This window comes from Pogoniulus pusillus, chromosome 19 (genome assembly GCF_015220805.1).
Source record: "Pogoniulus pusillus isolate bPogPus1 chromosome 19, bPogPus1.pri, whole genome shotgun sequence".
Lineage (NCBI taxonomy): Eukaryota > Metazoa > Chordata > Aves > Piciformes > Lybiidae > Pogoniulus > Pogoniulus pusillus.
In genome coordinates, this window is record NC_087282.1 from 24,401,799 (window position 1) to 24,416,547 (window position 14,749).

The window sequence follows — 14,749 nt, forward strand, 5'->3', positions numbered from 1 at the left end:
GGCATCCAGGCTGCTCAGGACACAAATTCTTGTGTATTAAGGAAGTGATGTTTGTAGCGTGCTTAATTCTGGAATGGGCAGGACAAGAGGCAGATAAACTGGTTTTGCATCTTCCCTCCAGTGCAGTAACTGTTCCATCTAAAGGTCAGGAGTGATGATCCTGCCCAACCCTGTGTTAGCCACCAGAGCGCTACCAGCAAAAAGCCCAAGCAGAGCATTTCCCCCAGAGGGCTTTCAGCTGAGCAGGTGTCTGGGTGCAATCAGTGCCAAAGCTTTCCCCGGCCCTCCTGCCCAAGGCGGCAGTTCCAGAGCTGCTGGCTGCTGTTCCAGGAGCACAGAGGCAGTGGGCACCACGGTGTTGGCAGTCCCTGGCTGCACATTCACACACTTGGCGAGCTAGAAGCTGGCCTGGGGAAGGGATGCTCTTGGCTGGAACCCTTTGCTGAAAGGAGTGGGGGGAAGAGAACTCTGTAGTGAGTTCTGTGCCAGGAACTTACGACGAGGGAACAGAGATGCTGGTGAATGGTCCTGGCTGGACTGCAGAGGCAGAGTGAGGGAGCAGGGGGATCTGCCCCTCCACGTGCACCGTCCCCCTCTGCCGACACAGCGGAGCACTTCGTGTGGGGCCCGCGCTAAGCCAGGAGCTGGCTTCTTGCAGCCTGACAGTGCCACATTACCACCCCGCAGCAGACGAAACAAGCAGGAGGAGCCCCCAGGAGCCAAGCCGAGGGGATGCCGAGGCTGGCACCTGGGGGCCCGCACAGGGCGCGCAGCGGCCGATCTGCAAGGCCTCCCACCGAGCAGAGCCGAGCAGCTGCAGTGCAGGGCCTGCTGCCCGCAGCCCCGTGCCGTGGCCTGCGAAGCTGATTAGCAGCTCGTGGAGAGCCCAGCCAGCACTTCACAGGCTCAGCAGCTCTGGCATCAGCTCCAGCTAATCCCCGTGGCCACACTGGGTTAACCCCTGTGCCAGCGCACGCCCTGCTGCCCGTCTCAGCCAGCACCCCGCCGGCTGCACCCCTGCAGCGCTCCCGTGCGGGGACAGTGCAGCCCTGCCTGCTGCTCAGGGTCTTGCTTGTTCTCTCCTCTTGCAGCTATCGTACAAGGAGACTCTCTTGAAGAGATTTACAGCAAAATAAAACAGATCATTGAGGACCAGTCCGGGCACTACATCTGGGTCTCGTCCCCAGAGAAACTCTGAAGATGTCCCCCAGCTGCTTCCCTGTGAGCTGAAGATCTCCGAAGTCCCACCCCACCCAAGCCCTCTGCCCCGAGGGGGAAGGATCTGAACACTCTTCCTGCCCCCTTTTTTAGATCGTCACAGAATTGAGTTTTCTAGTCCTGTTTCTTTTGTTGGGATGAACTCATTCACCATGTGACTGTTCCCACCATTCCTGCATGGACCTTCCTACTGCTCCATTAGAGACAGATGAGAACCCATTCGAAGTCGTTTTTTATTACTATTATTATTAACTGAACCAAGACTGAAGATGAGAGGAGGCAGCTAAGGACTGACATAAGGAACGAGTGGCCCGGGGGACTCTGAGCACGTCAGCGAGGATCAGAGCTCCAGGGGCATTCCTGCAGGTGTGCTGGCTGGGGGCTCTGCAGAGCATGCCAGGAGGGCAGCAGAAGGCATTTTATTTATCTGTATATGTAATTTATATATAATATATAGAGAGATATTATATATATATTATATATATATATATGGACGTGGACCAGGCCATCCCAGGCACCTCTTCTGCAAGGTATTGTCTTACTGCCATGGGCTTTCAGTTTCTCTGTCCCAGCCGCTGGGCAGAGGGCGTCCACATGGGTGGGAAGAGCTCAAAACGGTACCAGGTGCTTTGGCAGCAGCTCCAGTTGGGGCCAGCCTCCCGCCAGCTACCCTGGCGTCTGTGAGGCAGGGCAGAGGCTGGTGCCTGCCTGTGCAGAAGGGCCCAGAGGTCCAACATGAGGCAGCGAGGAGCAGCAGCTGCTCTGGAGGAGGCTGGGAGGCAGACAGCAGGAGACTGCAGAGCAAGGCAGTGGCTGAAGCTATACATTAAATTGCACATTGTTTTACACACCACCTTCTGTGTTTGCATGAGAGGGTTTCTTTTGGGTCTATTTTTTTAAGCTGATTTTAAACCCAATCCATGTTGTGTTGCTGTGTTGGCTTTTTTTTGGGGGGGGAGGGTTCTTACTCCATTTTTCTCTTGTTAATAATGAATTGAATGAGTATAAAATGCAGGTTTTTAACTTATTTTTTAAGCTGGCTCTATTGTAAATAGACTCCAGAACTGTGGAGTTTAGTTAGGAAGCACGCTGCTGCCCACACAGCACAAATGTAGCTGCTGTCCTGTCTTGCTGTAGAATACCTGGGGCACTGGGCTGGCCCCATAGCTGTGGGTGCAGGTTGAAGTGACTTGGGCAGCATGCTGGCATTCCCTTCCTCACCAGCCATGGGCAGGAGCAGCCCCCAGCTGTGCCTTGCATGGACTCTCACACTTTTCCTCATTAACAGACTTGCTCCGTGCCATATCCCAGCTTTGCTGCCTGCAGGTGCTGGTGGCCTTCCCAGCTGCTCTCTTTCCAGCATAGCCTTGAGAGCTGGTTCTTGGCAGGGGAAGGTGCAGTTTGCCTCATCTGGGACTCTCTGACATCTCTGTATAAATCCTCTTTCTGAAGCTGTGCTCTGCTCCCTCTCTCAGGATCACCTCAGTATGAATCCAGTGGCCTGTACTTGTAGGCCTGTGTGCCAGGGGCTGCAGAGTTGCAGCTGCCTGCTGTCCTCTGAGGCAATCTGAGCAGAGCAGCTATCGGTGCTGAGAAATGTCTTCAGCTTCCACACTTGCTCCACCATGGAACCAGTGCCTTGTGTGAACCCAGGGGGCAGCTTGCACAGCTCTGCTGAGAAGGAGCTGTGCTGCTGGGTGCTTAGAGCACAGGCAGAAGAGTCGTCTCACCACACACAGTGCTGTTCTCAGGCACTGCCAGGCACCACAACAAACGTGGTCACATATGAGCATGAGCAGGTAAGTCCTGGCCCATTCTCCATCCCCCTGTCTCATAGGGATAAGTGAGCAGGTAGGATGCTGCTTCCCTGTCCTGAAGGAAACTGCCAGCTTCCACATGCGACACACAGGCCATGGTTTTCAGTGCCAAGAACTGCTGTGGGACTGTCCATCCACTGTCTGCTGAGCAGCTGTCTGCTTATCCCACATCACGAGGAGGCCTGCAGGGACAGAGCAGCTTCCTGAGACAGAGCAGTGCTGCAGAAGAGCTGCTGCCACGGTGGAGGGCAGGAAGGAGTCTGCTGTCAGTGGGACCAACCCTAAAGGAGTGAACTTTTGCTGATGGATTCCTCTTCAGCACCCAGCCCCCTGGCCCTGCTGGTCCTGCTCTGGCTGCTGCAGGCATCAGTCTCTGGAGAAGTGGAGTAAGTGAAGCAAGAGCACTTCAGATGCTGGTAACTCCATCCTTGTCTGTCTTCTTTCTTTGCTGTTTTCCCTGGTAGCCTGTCTCCCACACCCCGTGACGTGGGGACAGCTGCTGCTGTTCTCCGTGGCACAGCGGCAGCCTCGACTGGATCACGCAGGCACTGGTGGGGCAGCAGCGTTTCTTCCAAGGACACCTATATTTTTAATAAACTGAGAGTTGCAAAGAGCTCAGTCTTGGAGACCTTCTTGTAGCTGCCTTCGTTGTGTGCTAGATGTGTTTTCTGGGGGCTCAGCGTAGCAGCTCTTGGGTATGGCCTCTACACAGCAAACATCTGTTTTGATGGTTAAAAATCAAAACAGCTACTTTAAGGTGATCACCTGAGAGCTTGGCTGAAGGGGAAGGACATTTGGAAAGGAGATGGGTTTGTTTACAGCTGCAAGCAGGCCACTGAAAAGCTCTCTCTGGTTGTGTTGTAGCACAGGTTCAGCCTGGTTTGGTGACTTTGCACCTTCAATGAATTCTAGGTGATGGCAGCAGTTGTGGCCTGCATTTGCTTTGCAGTGCAGATTAAGCCATTAAGGTTTAAATGATACTGCATAACTGATCCTGTACTGGATCCAAAACCAGCAAAGTGAAGATGTAGTCAGTTAGCAGAGAGCATCTCTATCCAGTTGAACATGCTGCTGAGACAGCAGAGCAGAAGGAAGCTCTAAACATAACCAGTATCTCTTTTCCAGTACCTTTAAGTGCTGAATCAGGAGTCAAATGGGTTCTTAGGCTTTCCTGTCTGAATCTGCTTGGTCATTTCTCTGAGCTGTGAAAGGTGAGAGAGGTTTGGCTTCTTAGTCTTGGTGTGGCTTTTTGACTTCCAAACTGCCCAGGAGAGCAGGGGAGCAGGGCATGGGCACACAGGCTGCAAGCATTTAGTGAAGCTCCCCAGGCAAGCAGAGCAGAGTTTAGGAACTGAGGGTGGTGACCATGAAGCACTGGAGAGTGAAACAGATTCTGAGCGCTTGGCACTGCCACTCTGTCAGGTGGTTTCCATCTGGGTCTGTAGTGCTGTGGTTGTTGATGGAAGGCATCGCAGGAGCACTGCCTGTGCATGGCTGTCACTGTAGCAGCCATGCTGTGCGTCTGCAGATCTTCCCCAGTGTGGTGGTTTGGCTGTTCCCCGCCCCCCCCCACACTGTAGAAGGTACCCCAGCTAACTCAGCCGGCTCTGGGAGTATAAATGCAGCTATTTATTTACAGCAGCACAATGTACAAGCAGATAGTTACAGTATATACAGTTATAGATAGAAATAGACAAGGCAAAAACAATACAGAAACACAACTCCCCTCCCAGAAACCTGAGTCCCCAGGAGGGGCTCTCAACCACCCCTGCACCTTCCCCCTGCCCCTCTCAACCTTACCCCAGTCCTAAGAAGAAAAGAGATTCAGCCAAGAAGTTAAGAAGCAAGGTTAGTGGCAGTGAGGTTAGGGAGCTGCAGCTGAGTCCAGAAGCCAGCCAGAAAGTGAAGACAAAATGGAGAAAGTGTTACCTAATGTTTACATTCTTCTTCAGCGAGACTCTGAGGGAAGGAGACATCACCACTGTTTTCTTTTCATAGCCAGCTATCTACTTTCTCTCACCAAAACATTCTAGCCTGGTTCAAACTAGCACACCCAGACAATCCATGAGGTGTTCCAGGCTGATGGTCAACTTGATCTGCTCCAATAGGAACACATTAAGGCCCCAGTGGGGAAGAGAAGACAGGGCTATGTCACTCCTGTAAGGTGGAGACAGCCACTGGAAGAGCAGCCCACCTGCCAAGAGAGTGAGGGTGGCACGAAGCAGAACTTGCTCCTTTGGAGCTCTTTATCAAGTTGCTTTTCTGGCTAAGCACAAATTGCTTAGCTGACAGCACCCAGAAGGACTTGGCTGTAGCAGAGCATTGTCCTGTTAATGCTCCTGTCATCGTGGACAGGTAAGAGAGGTGGTTCTGTGCTCTCCTGAGATGTGTTGCTACAGATACCTGCAGCTAATCTATCCTAAGACACTGAGCAAGCCAGATCATAAGCTGATTGTGCCCCAGAGATAGGCCTGAGACTCTGGTTCATTACCTGCCCTGGCACTCATTAATGAGGAGCACAGGCTCTGGCAGGCTGCAGGAAAAGGGCTTTGAAAGGAATTCAATAATCATGTTCTCAAGGGCTTATTTCTGTTGGTGCCTGAGATGCAGGCACTTGGGCAGCTGTCCTGGACATGGCTTTCCTGGGGATGGTGCTTGCAGCACAGGGTTGCCAGGGCTGCTCTGCTCTCCTCAAGCTGTTGTGGCTCTGAAGCCTCTGCTGTGAAGCAGGTGAAGTCCCCATGTTAAAGCTGCCCCTTTCCATGAAGGACCTTTAGGCAGCCCTAACCTCTAGTCTTTATTTCTATGTCTTGCCTCCACAATGAGGGCCAGGTTGTTGGTCCTGGGTACTTTAACCCTAAGGAGAATCATGCAGTTGTTTGGGGCAGTGCAACTCCTGCTGACGATTCCAGCACACAGGAGCATGGGAGGCTGCAGCACCTTGTTGAGGCCACATTTGACTCAGCACAGGGATGATGACATTTCCTCCCTCCTTCCACTGCACTACTTGACAGAAGCTGCTACCTAATCCTCTAATGAGCTTCAGCCCTCCTGCAATTACCTTGACTCCCGATTACTGTGGTCACTTCTAAATGCTTCTTCCTGCCTCTCCAGAATGCCCAGCACAGCCAGGACATGAAAACCAGCACAGGTCTTCCTAAACTGTAAGGTGGGAGGCAATTCGAGGTGCACCTGAAGTGGAAAGCCCTGGAGAGCCTCTGCTGCTGCTGCAGGCACCTCTGGGAGGAGCAGTGCAGGAGAGGCTCTGGGGCGCCACAGCTCTGGCACTATCTTCAATGACCTTCCCCACTCCCAGACTCTAACAAGGACATTTTTTGCTTGGCAGGTTCCCTACAGCCACATTCCTGATGGCTTGGTAGTAAAATGAGCCTCTCCCTGGAGCCACTGTGCCTGCAGTCTGCTAAGGCTCCACACACAGGTAAGAAATTACCAGATTGAGAAAAAAGACAACAGAGCATGAAATAGAGGCTGGGGAAAGGGGGGGAATGTGTGAGCTACTTCCTTGAAGGATGCATATTTGTTCTCAGGAGCAAGAGGAGAACAACTGGACTGGATAGAATCCCGGAATGGTTTGGGTTGGAAGGCACCTTAGAGATCATCCCATTGCACACCCTGCCATGTAGCCTCTGTTCTCTCACAAAGCCCAAGGAAGCCTTTATGCCATGTGAGTGTGGCTTGGGCTCCAGACTAGCACCTCAGTTCTGATCCCTTCATGCTCTGCATTTTAAAAGCCTTCTGCTGTTTCTGTCACGGGGAGCTGACTCTGCAGAGCATGAAGAGGATGCAAAGGTAAGAATTAGGGACTGCTTCCTACACAAGGTCAGTAAAGCAATGTAATAAATTGTATGAGCAAGCTGAAGGGAGCAGCACTCCTACAGGTGCACCTCTTGGGGCCGGGGGGTGAGCAGGTCAGTATGTTGCAGGACCAGGCCAATGGACAAAAGCCCTCTATAAATGCTGGGACAGGAAAGCTTTCCATGATTCAGGCCTACACTGCCAAGGAAGGTGAACGCAGGGACGGTGCTGCGTTCTGATACCCAACACTGCACTCTGCAGGTGCACAGAGCACACCCGCACAATGTGCCTTGCACAGCAATGCAGCAGAAACTGGTCCTGCAGTGCCACCCTCCAGAACAGTCCTGGGACGAGCACAGAGGCTCTCGAACTGAAGCAATCACAGATTGCACTGGGCTGGAAGGGCCTCTTGTGCAAACCCCTGCAGGCAGCAGGGACACTTCCAGCTAGAGTAGGCTGCACAGGGACACAGCCAGGCTGAGCTTGAAGGTCTCCAGGGATGTGAGTGCCAGTGTCTCCCCACCCTCACTGTGCACAGCTTCCTCCTGATGCCCAAGCTAACTCTGCCCTGCTTCATTTTCAAACCATTGCCCTTGGCCTGTCCCCACAGGCCCTTCTGAACAGTCCCCCTGCAGCCTGCCTGGAGGTCCCCTTCAGGTACTGAAACGCAACTCTAAGGTCTCTCTGGAGCCTTCTCTTCAGCCTGAACAGCCCCAACTCTACCAGCCTGTCCCCATAGCAGAGCTGCTCCAGCCCTCTGATGTTGTTTGTGGCCTCCTCTGGACCCTTCTCCAGCAGGTCTATGTTGGAGTTCCACAGCTAGACACAGCCCTGCGGGTAAGGTCTCCCCGGAGCAGAGGGACAGGATCCCCTCAGTTAAGGCTCTGTATGGTACAAAGCTACGGAATCAGGAGCTGGAAAAAGGGGAGATGGAAGAAAGGAGCAGCACTGAGGACTCCTTTTTTCCAAGTCAGTTGTCACTGACTTGAAAATATTTCTGTCCCCCAGCCCTCCTGCTGGCCTAGTGACCTGCAAAGCAACATCTGCCCAGCACATGGAATGCTGCTGCAGCTACACTCGGCAGTGTCAGTGCACAAGCAGCAGCAAAACAGAGGCATTTGGTGCAAACTGGGAATCCAGTGTGGCTCAACCAGGTGAGAAATTCTTGCTCTGCTGAAAACCTGTTTTAAGTATTGAGCCCAGACTAAAATGGACAATACAAAACGTGCAGAGGAGAGGTGAGGAGTGCTGGCAGCAGTCTGGAACTGGGCTGACCTGGACTCTGGCATGAAGGCAAATCAAACTGAACATCTCCAAGGGAAAAAATGCAAACAATTCTGCCTCTAGGCAAAGGCATAATTAGAGCTTGCTGCCTTCTAGGGTTGTCTGTAATCACCTGCTGCACTTACTGGGCAAGTGTGACCTCCTTCCCTGGGGCAGTGTGACACCTTCACCCCTGTGCGAGTCAGAACTGACAACAGTGCTTAGAGCTGGCCCAGCAGGCACCACGGAGATGCTGCAGGCAGCAATGGACACCTTTGGCTCTGGCATCACTCAAAGGCCCTGCACTGCTGTGATGCAGCAACTGTCTCTCCAAGACTGGGACTCCTAAAGGACTTTCTGAGGCCCGGGGCTTTTTTGCTGGGTCCAGAGGGGTGCCTTAGACAAACAGGCACCATGCATGGAAGAGCTGAAGGCAGGGGCTCATGGAAATCCAAATTGGACCTGGAGATCCGTCCTCTGAGCCACCTGTACCAGGCAGCCTGCGTGGTTTGGCTGGGCAGTGTGAAGGGAATGCCACTGAAGTTTAGTGGGGGTGGCTGCTTCAGCCTGAAGAGTAAAAGCCTTGTGGTAGCCCTCCAGAGCAGGCAGCTCCATGACCCCCAGGGCAGCCTGCTTGCTTCTGTTTTCATCTCTGCATCCTGCTTGACCTCTCCATTGAGGTCCCTTCCAGTTGCTGCCAGTGCAGAGCTGGCTCCAGCTGAGCCAGGAGGGCAGACACTTCCTGACCAGCTTCCTCTAGGACACAGCTCAGGTAGCACCATCTCAGCTACAGCATCCTGGAGGTTGCCATCAGAGGCACCAGATCCCGTAACCACCCTCTTACTGCCCTGGTGGCCACCTTCAGTGCCGTTCTCTCCTTCAGAGAGCCCCACTCTTGTGCTACTCTGCAGCAGCTGGCATGCCCCCATGCAGCAGCACGAAGCAGCTAGGTCAGGGTGGTGCTGCTGCATGAGCCCCACTGGCTGCTGGCTGCATGTCTCTGCCTCCAGGACAGAAACCTGTGCCCAGCTGTGTAACAGACTAGAGGATGTGGCAGCTCTGCCAAAGGCTGGGGTCTAGCTTCAGCCATAGGGCGTCAGGTGGTGCCTGTACACAGAAAGCAGAAGTCACTACTCATGGTTTAACTCAGGCTCTGGAAAGCCAACAGCCATGGAGCACTGATGGAGACTGCAGTGCAGCTCCTGGCCATGAGCATTGCACTGAAAAGGCTGCTAGGCTGCTTTCTCAGGCTCTCAGAGTGGACTGTGACTAATGCCTTCTGCTCTCTTCTTTAGCCACCATCCTGGTGGGGGTGGCCCTGGCCTCTGGGTAGGCTCCAGTGCTCTGCCTGTTACCATTTAAACCCAAAGCAGACCAAAGGGTGTTCCAGCTGGAGGGCACTGCTTTCTGTGCCATGTGTCTGAGGATCAAGCAGCAAACGACTTGTAGCTCCACGAAGCAGAGGAGTGTTGTGTTCTTCACGAGCAGCAGGCACAGCAGTGACACAGGGTGCGGGGAACTGCCACAACAAGGCTCAGAGCCTGCTTATGGTGCTGCAGCAGCCACAGCTTGCTCTGGGCTGGAAGGGATCCTCAACGGCCATCTTGTCCAACCCTCATGCAGGCAGCAGGGACACCTCCAACTGGCTCCTGCCCAGCTTCTCCCCCACCAGCACCCCCAAGTCCTTCTCTGCAGAGATGCTCTCAATCTCATCACCCCCAGTCTGTACTGGTATCGAGGGTTGCCCTGACCCAGCTGCAGGACTTGCTGAGGTTCTCCTAAGGCACCTCTCTAGGCTGTCCAAGCCCCTCTGGCTGGCACCCTCTTCAGGCACACTACTCAGCCTGGTGCTGACCAGCACTCAGGCTCCATGCCTACCTTGCTGTGTGCTCTTTGTGGCATCCCTTTGAAAAAAATGAAAACACTCCACCCCCACTGAGCACAGCTTGGCTCTGCTGGGACCCAGAGGTCTGATCCTTAGGCCCTCAGAAGGTTCTGCTGGGCTGCACTGCTGCTCCCTACTACTGCAGCTTTCCCTCCTCCCAGAGCAGGGCTGGCCATGTTGGAGCTGCAGGCAGTACCACCACTCAGCGCTGTCACGGAGCACATGTGTGCTGCAGTGCAGAAGGCACTACGCAGGACAGGTTAGTGCTGAAGCTGGCATGAAACATAAGGATGACCCAAGGGTTTGGACACCTCTGCCATGAAGGCAGGCTGAGAGCTGGGGGTGCTCAGGCCTGGAGAAGGCTCCAAGGGGACCTTAGAGCTGCCTTCCAGTACCTGAAGGAATCCTACAGGAAGGCTGCAGAGGGACTTTCTTTAGGATGTCTAGAGACAAGGGAGAATGGTTTGAAGCTGAGGCAGAGTAGGGTAAGACTGGAGCTGAGGTTCTTCAGGAGGAAGGTGGTGACACTCTTGGCACAGGCTGCCCAGGAAGGCTGTGGATGCCTCCTGCCTGGGAGTGTTGAAGGCCAAGCTGGATGAGGCCTTGGGCAACCTAAGCTAGTGGGAGGTGTCCCTGCCCATGGCAGGGCTTGGAACCAGATGAGTTCTGAGGTCCCTTACAGCCTCAGCCCCTCTGTGATACAAGCCCTCAACCCCCCCTCCACCTCTCCACATGGAATTTCAGATGGGAAAGATCTCTCCACTGCAGCTCCAGCAAAGCCCAGCCCTGTAACATCGTCTGTCTTCATGTGGGGCCTTGGGGGCAGTGTCAGGCTGACCTGGGAGTGGTGTGTTAGAGGCAGCAGCTGCTGTGCCAGAGGAGGCACAGCTCTGGTCTGATGGGCTGGGCTTTACCAAGTCCCTTTGGGAATGCCAAACAGTCAGCAGGAACAGATGGGCTGCTGGGCAGAGCATTGCTGCACAGAGCTGCTGTGAGACACAGGCTGTCACTTAAACATGCAAGTGATGCCACCAAGCCATCAGGGTCTGGCATCAGCTAAGGGATCTCTGAGCCTCCAGGGGTCACTTGGAGAGGTGTCCCCACTCAAGGGGAGCTCAGCACCACAAAGACAGCTGCTCTGGAGGGAGAGCTCTCAATCCTTGATGACTGTAGCTGCCTGGGCCAAGGCTCAGTTGTTCCTGAAGGCATCCCTCACAGCAACACCCAGACAAGGCTTTAGCTTTAGCTTCTTCTGTGAGCTTTTTGTTCATGCTGACTTGTTGAGCAGCTTTGGGACTGAAAGCCAAGCAACCTGCTCAGTATCTGTGGAGCAGTGCACCTGTGACACCTAGGGGAGGTGCCTGCCCTTGTAGAACGAGGCCTTTAAGCAGCTGTCACACAGCACAGACACAGCTCAGGATGAAATGTTTATTGCCAACTGCTACACAGCTCCAGAGAATGCGAACTATTCCCCAGAGGGAACCAACTCTGCTTACTCAGGAACACTTCCTACAGAGAACACAAGTGAACTGACAGTCAGATGAGCCTGGGTGCTCTGCCACTGCTCCGCACGCTGTGCTGAGCTGCTGCCCTCTCTCACCCAGCAGGAGGCTGCTGTCCTCCTCTTCTGCAGCTGTGCCTGTCACTGCTCATCTTCATCTGGCTGAAACCTTTTTGCTCTGTCCAGTTTGTCCAGAACCTCACTATAGAGGCCAATCATCTGGAGAATAGAAGCACCATAGATGGATAGAGTTGTACCATTCAGCTGCTTAATGAAGTGACAGAGAACAGAAGCAGGGGGACAGGTGGGAGACTGCCACTAGCTCCTGAACCTAAAATGTTGGCTTGATATGAAGATTTGGGCACATATTTAAATACAGTGGCTTAAGAAAACCACCCAAAGCAGTCCCAGCAGAGCAGCTGATGTTGTCACAGCAGGGCATGCTCAGGGCCAGCACAGCTGTTGCCCACCCTGACACAAAGCACACACACTTTGGAGCCCAGGCTGGTACTGGCGAGCAAACCTCATCATGGCATGGCTGGGGCTGAGGGCAGTGAGCTCAGTTCTTGCTCTCTTAACCGATCTACTTAAAATGCTCTCAGAGCTGCAGCCTGCCCCTGCTGGTCCAGCTTACAGGGGAGAGGATGGCTTACTGCATGCACCAGCCAGGCTACACCCTGTTGCAATCAAGACAGCAGAGCACCGGTCAAAAGCTGCAGAGAGTTCATTTGTGACAGCTAAGCTGCACCAGAAGAGGTGAGCTTTAATTATTTTCTTCACCTGAGCTTAACACCTATACATTGGGCTTGAGATGACACCAGAAAACAGCCCTGAAGAGTTCCTGCAGCAGCCAGCTGGGCTCAGCTGGCACAGAACATGGCTCAGGTGGAAGCAGGCACACTACAAGGGTTCTGCCACAGCCACAAGCGGAAGGTAATTTCCACTCAAGCCCTCTAGCAGCAGGACCTTACTCCTATGGGCTGGCAAAACTTTCCTGGCTCCCTTGGAAAAAGTCTTCTGGCATGAGGCTGCCCACAGCACTGAGGAGCCACGCTGCTCCTGGAGCTCTAGAAAGCTCAGCTCTGGTGCCTTCTGATTTCTGGATACAGGCACCCAGGGCCACAGCCTCACATCCACCTGCTCACACTTACGTGGCCTTCATAACTTTTCTTCAGGGAGCCCAGGTGGTGCAGGAATCGCATTCCCAGCCCACACCACTGCTCAGCCTCCTTGTATTTGCCAGTGGTGTACTGGAATATTCCTGTGTTCCAGGCTCGAGTCATCAGCCAGAGGATCTCCATCTCTGGGTAAGCATCCTGGAGAGCAAACAAGAAGCATCAAAAACCAGACTCCTCACTTTAAACCTGCCAAGTGCAGAGTGCCTTGGGGCTTAATGTGAGAGTGAGGAAAATGTTGCTTCCTCTGGGGGTTTCTTCCTCTCTAAACAAAAAGGGAAATTTCTTCAGAGCCATCCTGTGCTTCACAGCTCATCTTGCACTGCTGGCTAACAGCTTCCCACATGGGCAGCTCGCCTTACAGCCACCTATTGGCAAACACACTTGTGTGGGAGTGGTGTTAGAATGGCAGCCTGCTTCCCAGCAGCCTGCTTCCCAGAATCATAGAATTCCAAAACACATCCAGTTGGCAGAGCCCTCCAAGCTCACCTAGTCCAACCCTCGGCCCAGCACTGCAGGCTCAGCACCAAACCATGTCCCTCAGCATCCAGGTCCATAGGCTGCTAGGATCCCCCCAGGGCCGGTGACTCCAGCACTGCCCTGGGCAGCCTGTGCCAAGGTTTGAGAACACTTCTGGTGCAGAAAATTCTCCTGAGCTCCAGCCTGAGCCTCCCCTGGGGCAGCTTGGAACCCTTTCCTCTGCTCCTGTCCCTTGCCACCAAGGAGCAGAGGCTGCCCCCTCCTCACTCCAGCTTCCCTGCAGGGAGCTGTAGAGAGCAATGAACTCTTTCCTCAGCCTCCTCTTCTCCAGCCTGAGCACCCCCAGCTCCCTCAGCTGAATGTGCTGCAGCAGGGCTCTCAGGCTTATCCAAGCAGCACTGGAGAGCAGCCCACAGCTGCTCACAGTAGATTAGAGGCAGTTCTAATGTCTTCAGAATTTCTCTGCACACTGTGGCTTGCCAGAGTGAAAACTGCCCTGAGGAATGCAGCATAGAAGCCAGACGCCCCAACGACACTAACCCTGCTGGGGAACTGATTCAGTTAGGGAAGGGAAGGACAAGCAATTATTGATGTACTTCCCATGCAAACCATGAAGTGAGACTGGAAAGACTTTTTCCTCTTCCAAAGAAACTTCTCATCCTAAGTAAAAGTGCCCAGAGGGAACTTCTGGAGTGCAGCAGCAGGTGTAAATCAGGAGTGCTGCAGTAGCTTTCTGACTTCTATCACCCTGATGCTCCAATGTCCTTCTCCTGGCATGGTGCCAGTCAGTACCTGCTGACATGAGCAACACCACAAAGGGCTTTGTATCAGCCCACAGGAACGTTTCATCTCTATCCCTTCATCAAAGCTGGAGATGAATCCCTCAGTGAAAAGCAGGCACAACTGTGGGCACCTTCTGTGGAAGGCCAGGCCCAGCTTTCTTTAAGCCCCTTCTGTAAAAAAGAGACTTTCAAAGCTGACTCCAGCAGCAGCCATGCAGGAGAGTGCAGCTAGGAAGCACAGCACTGGGTTCATTAGTCCTGAACAGAAACGCTCCCTGAGGGGTTTTTTCATCTGCAGTTCTAACCAGCAATGTCTGCCTCCCTCAGCACAGCTGCCCTCACTCACAGCATGATGCTTCAGGCCTGGAAGAAGCAGCAGAAACACCTCCTAAGAAAGATTCTCCTCCCCAAACACCTGTCCTCACAGAACAAGGCAGTTGGTGCCACAGGTAGTAGTTTCAGACCATCTGCATGTTCTGGAATCACAGAATGGGTTGGGTTGGAAGGGGCCACAAAGCTCATCCAGTCCAACCCCCTGCACTTGGCAGGGACATCCTCCACTACAGCAGGTTTCTGCAGCCCACCTTGAATATCTCCAGGCATGGGGCCTACAACCACCTCCCAGGGCAACCTGTTGCAGAGGTCCAGCACCCTCATGGTGCAAAACTTGTTCATAACAGCTAATCTAACTCTGCTCTGCACTCATTTCAAACCATTGCCCTCTTTCTATCCCTGCAGGCCTTTGCAAACAGACCCCCTGCAGTCTTCTTGTAACCCCCTTCATGTGCTAGAACGCTGCTGTTTGGTCTGCC

General features: G+C 53.6%; 2 protein-coding genes across 17 annotated transcripts in view; one reads left to right on the top strand and one right to left on the bottom strand.

Annotated features, from left to right (window-relative positions):
* Positions 1–3,648, top strand: part of DLG3 (discs large MAGUK scaffold protein 3) — a 56,082-nt gene extending 52,434 nt beyond the window's left edge. For all 6 annotated transcript variants that reach the window (XM_064159664.1, XM_064159667.1, XM_064159665.1 and 3 more), the window contains one exon: positions 1,092–3,648. In XM_064159664.1, the coding sequence (XP_064015734.1) occupies positions 1,092–1,198 (107 nt within the window). In that variant the 3' untranslated portion in view covers positions 1,199–3,648. The remainder of the gene's footprint in view (positions 1–1,091) is intronic.
* A 7,765-nt stretch (positions 3,649–11,413) lies between these two features.
* The window catches only part of TEX11 (testis expressed 11), a 47,944-nt gene continuing 44,608 nt past the window's right edge, over positions 11,414–14,749 (bottom strand). For all 11 annotated transcript variants that reach the window (XM_064159690.1, XM_064159692.1, XM_064159695.1 and 8 more), the window contains 2 exons: positions 12,652–12,816; positions 11,414–11,719 (listed from right to left, as the gene is read on the bottom strand). In XM_064159690.1, coding sequence (XP_064015760.1) covers positions 11,642–11,719; positions 12,652–12,816 — 243 coding nt within the window. In that variant the 3' untranslated portion in view covers positions 11,414–11,641. The remainder of the gene's footprint in view (positions 11,720–12,651; positions 12,817–14,749) is intronic.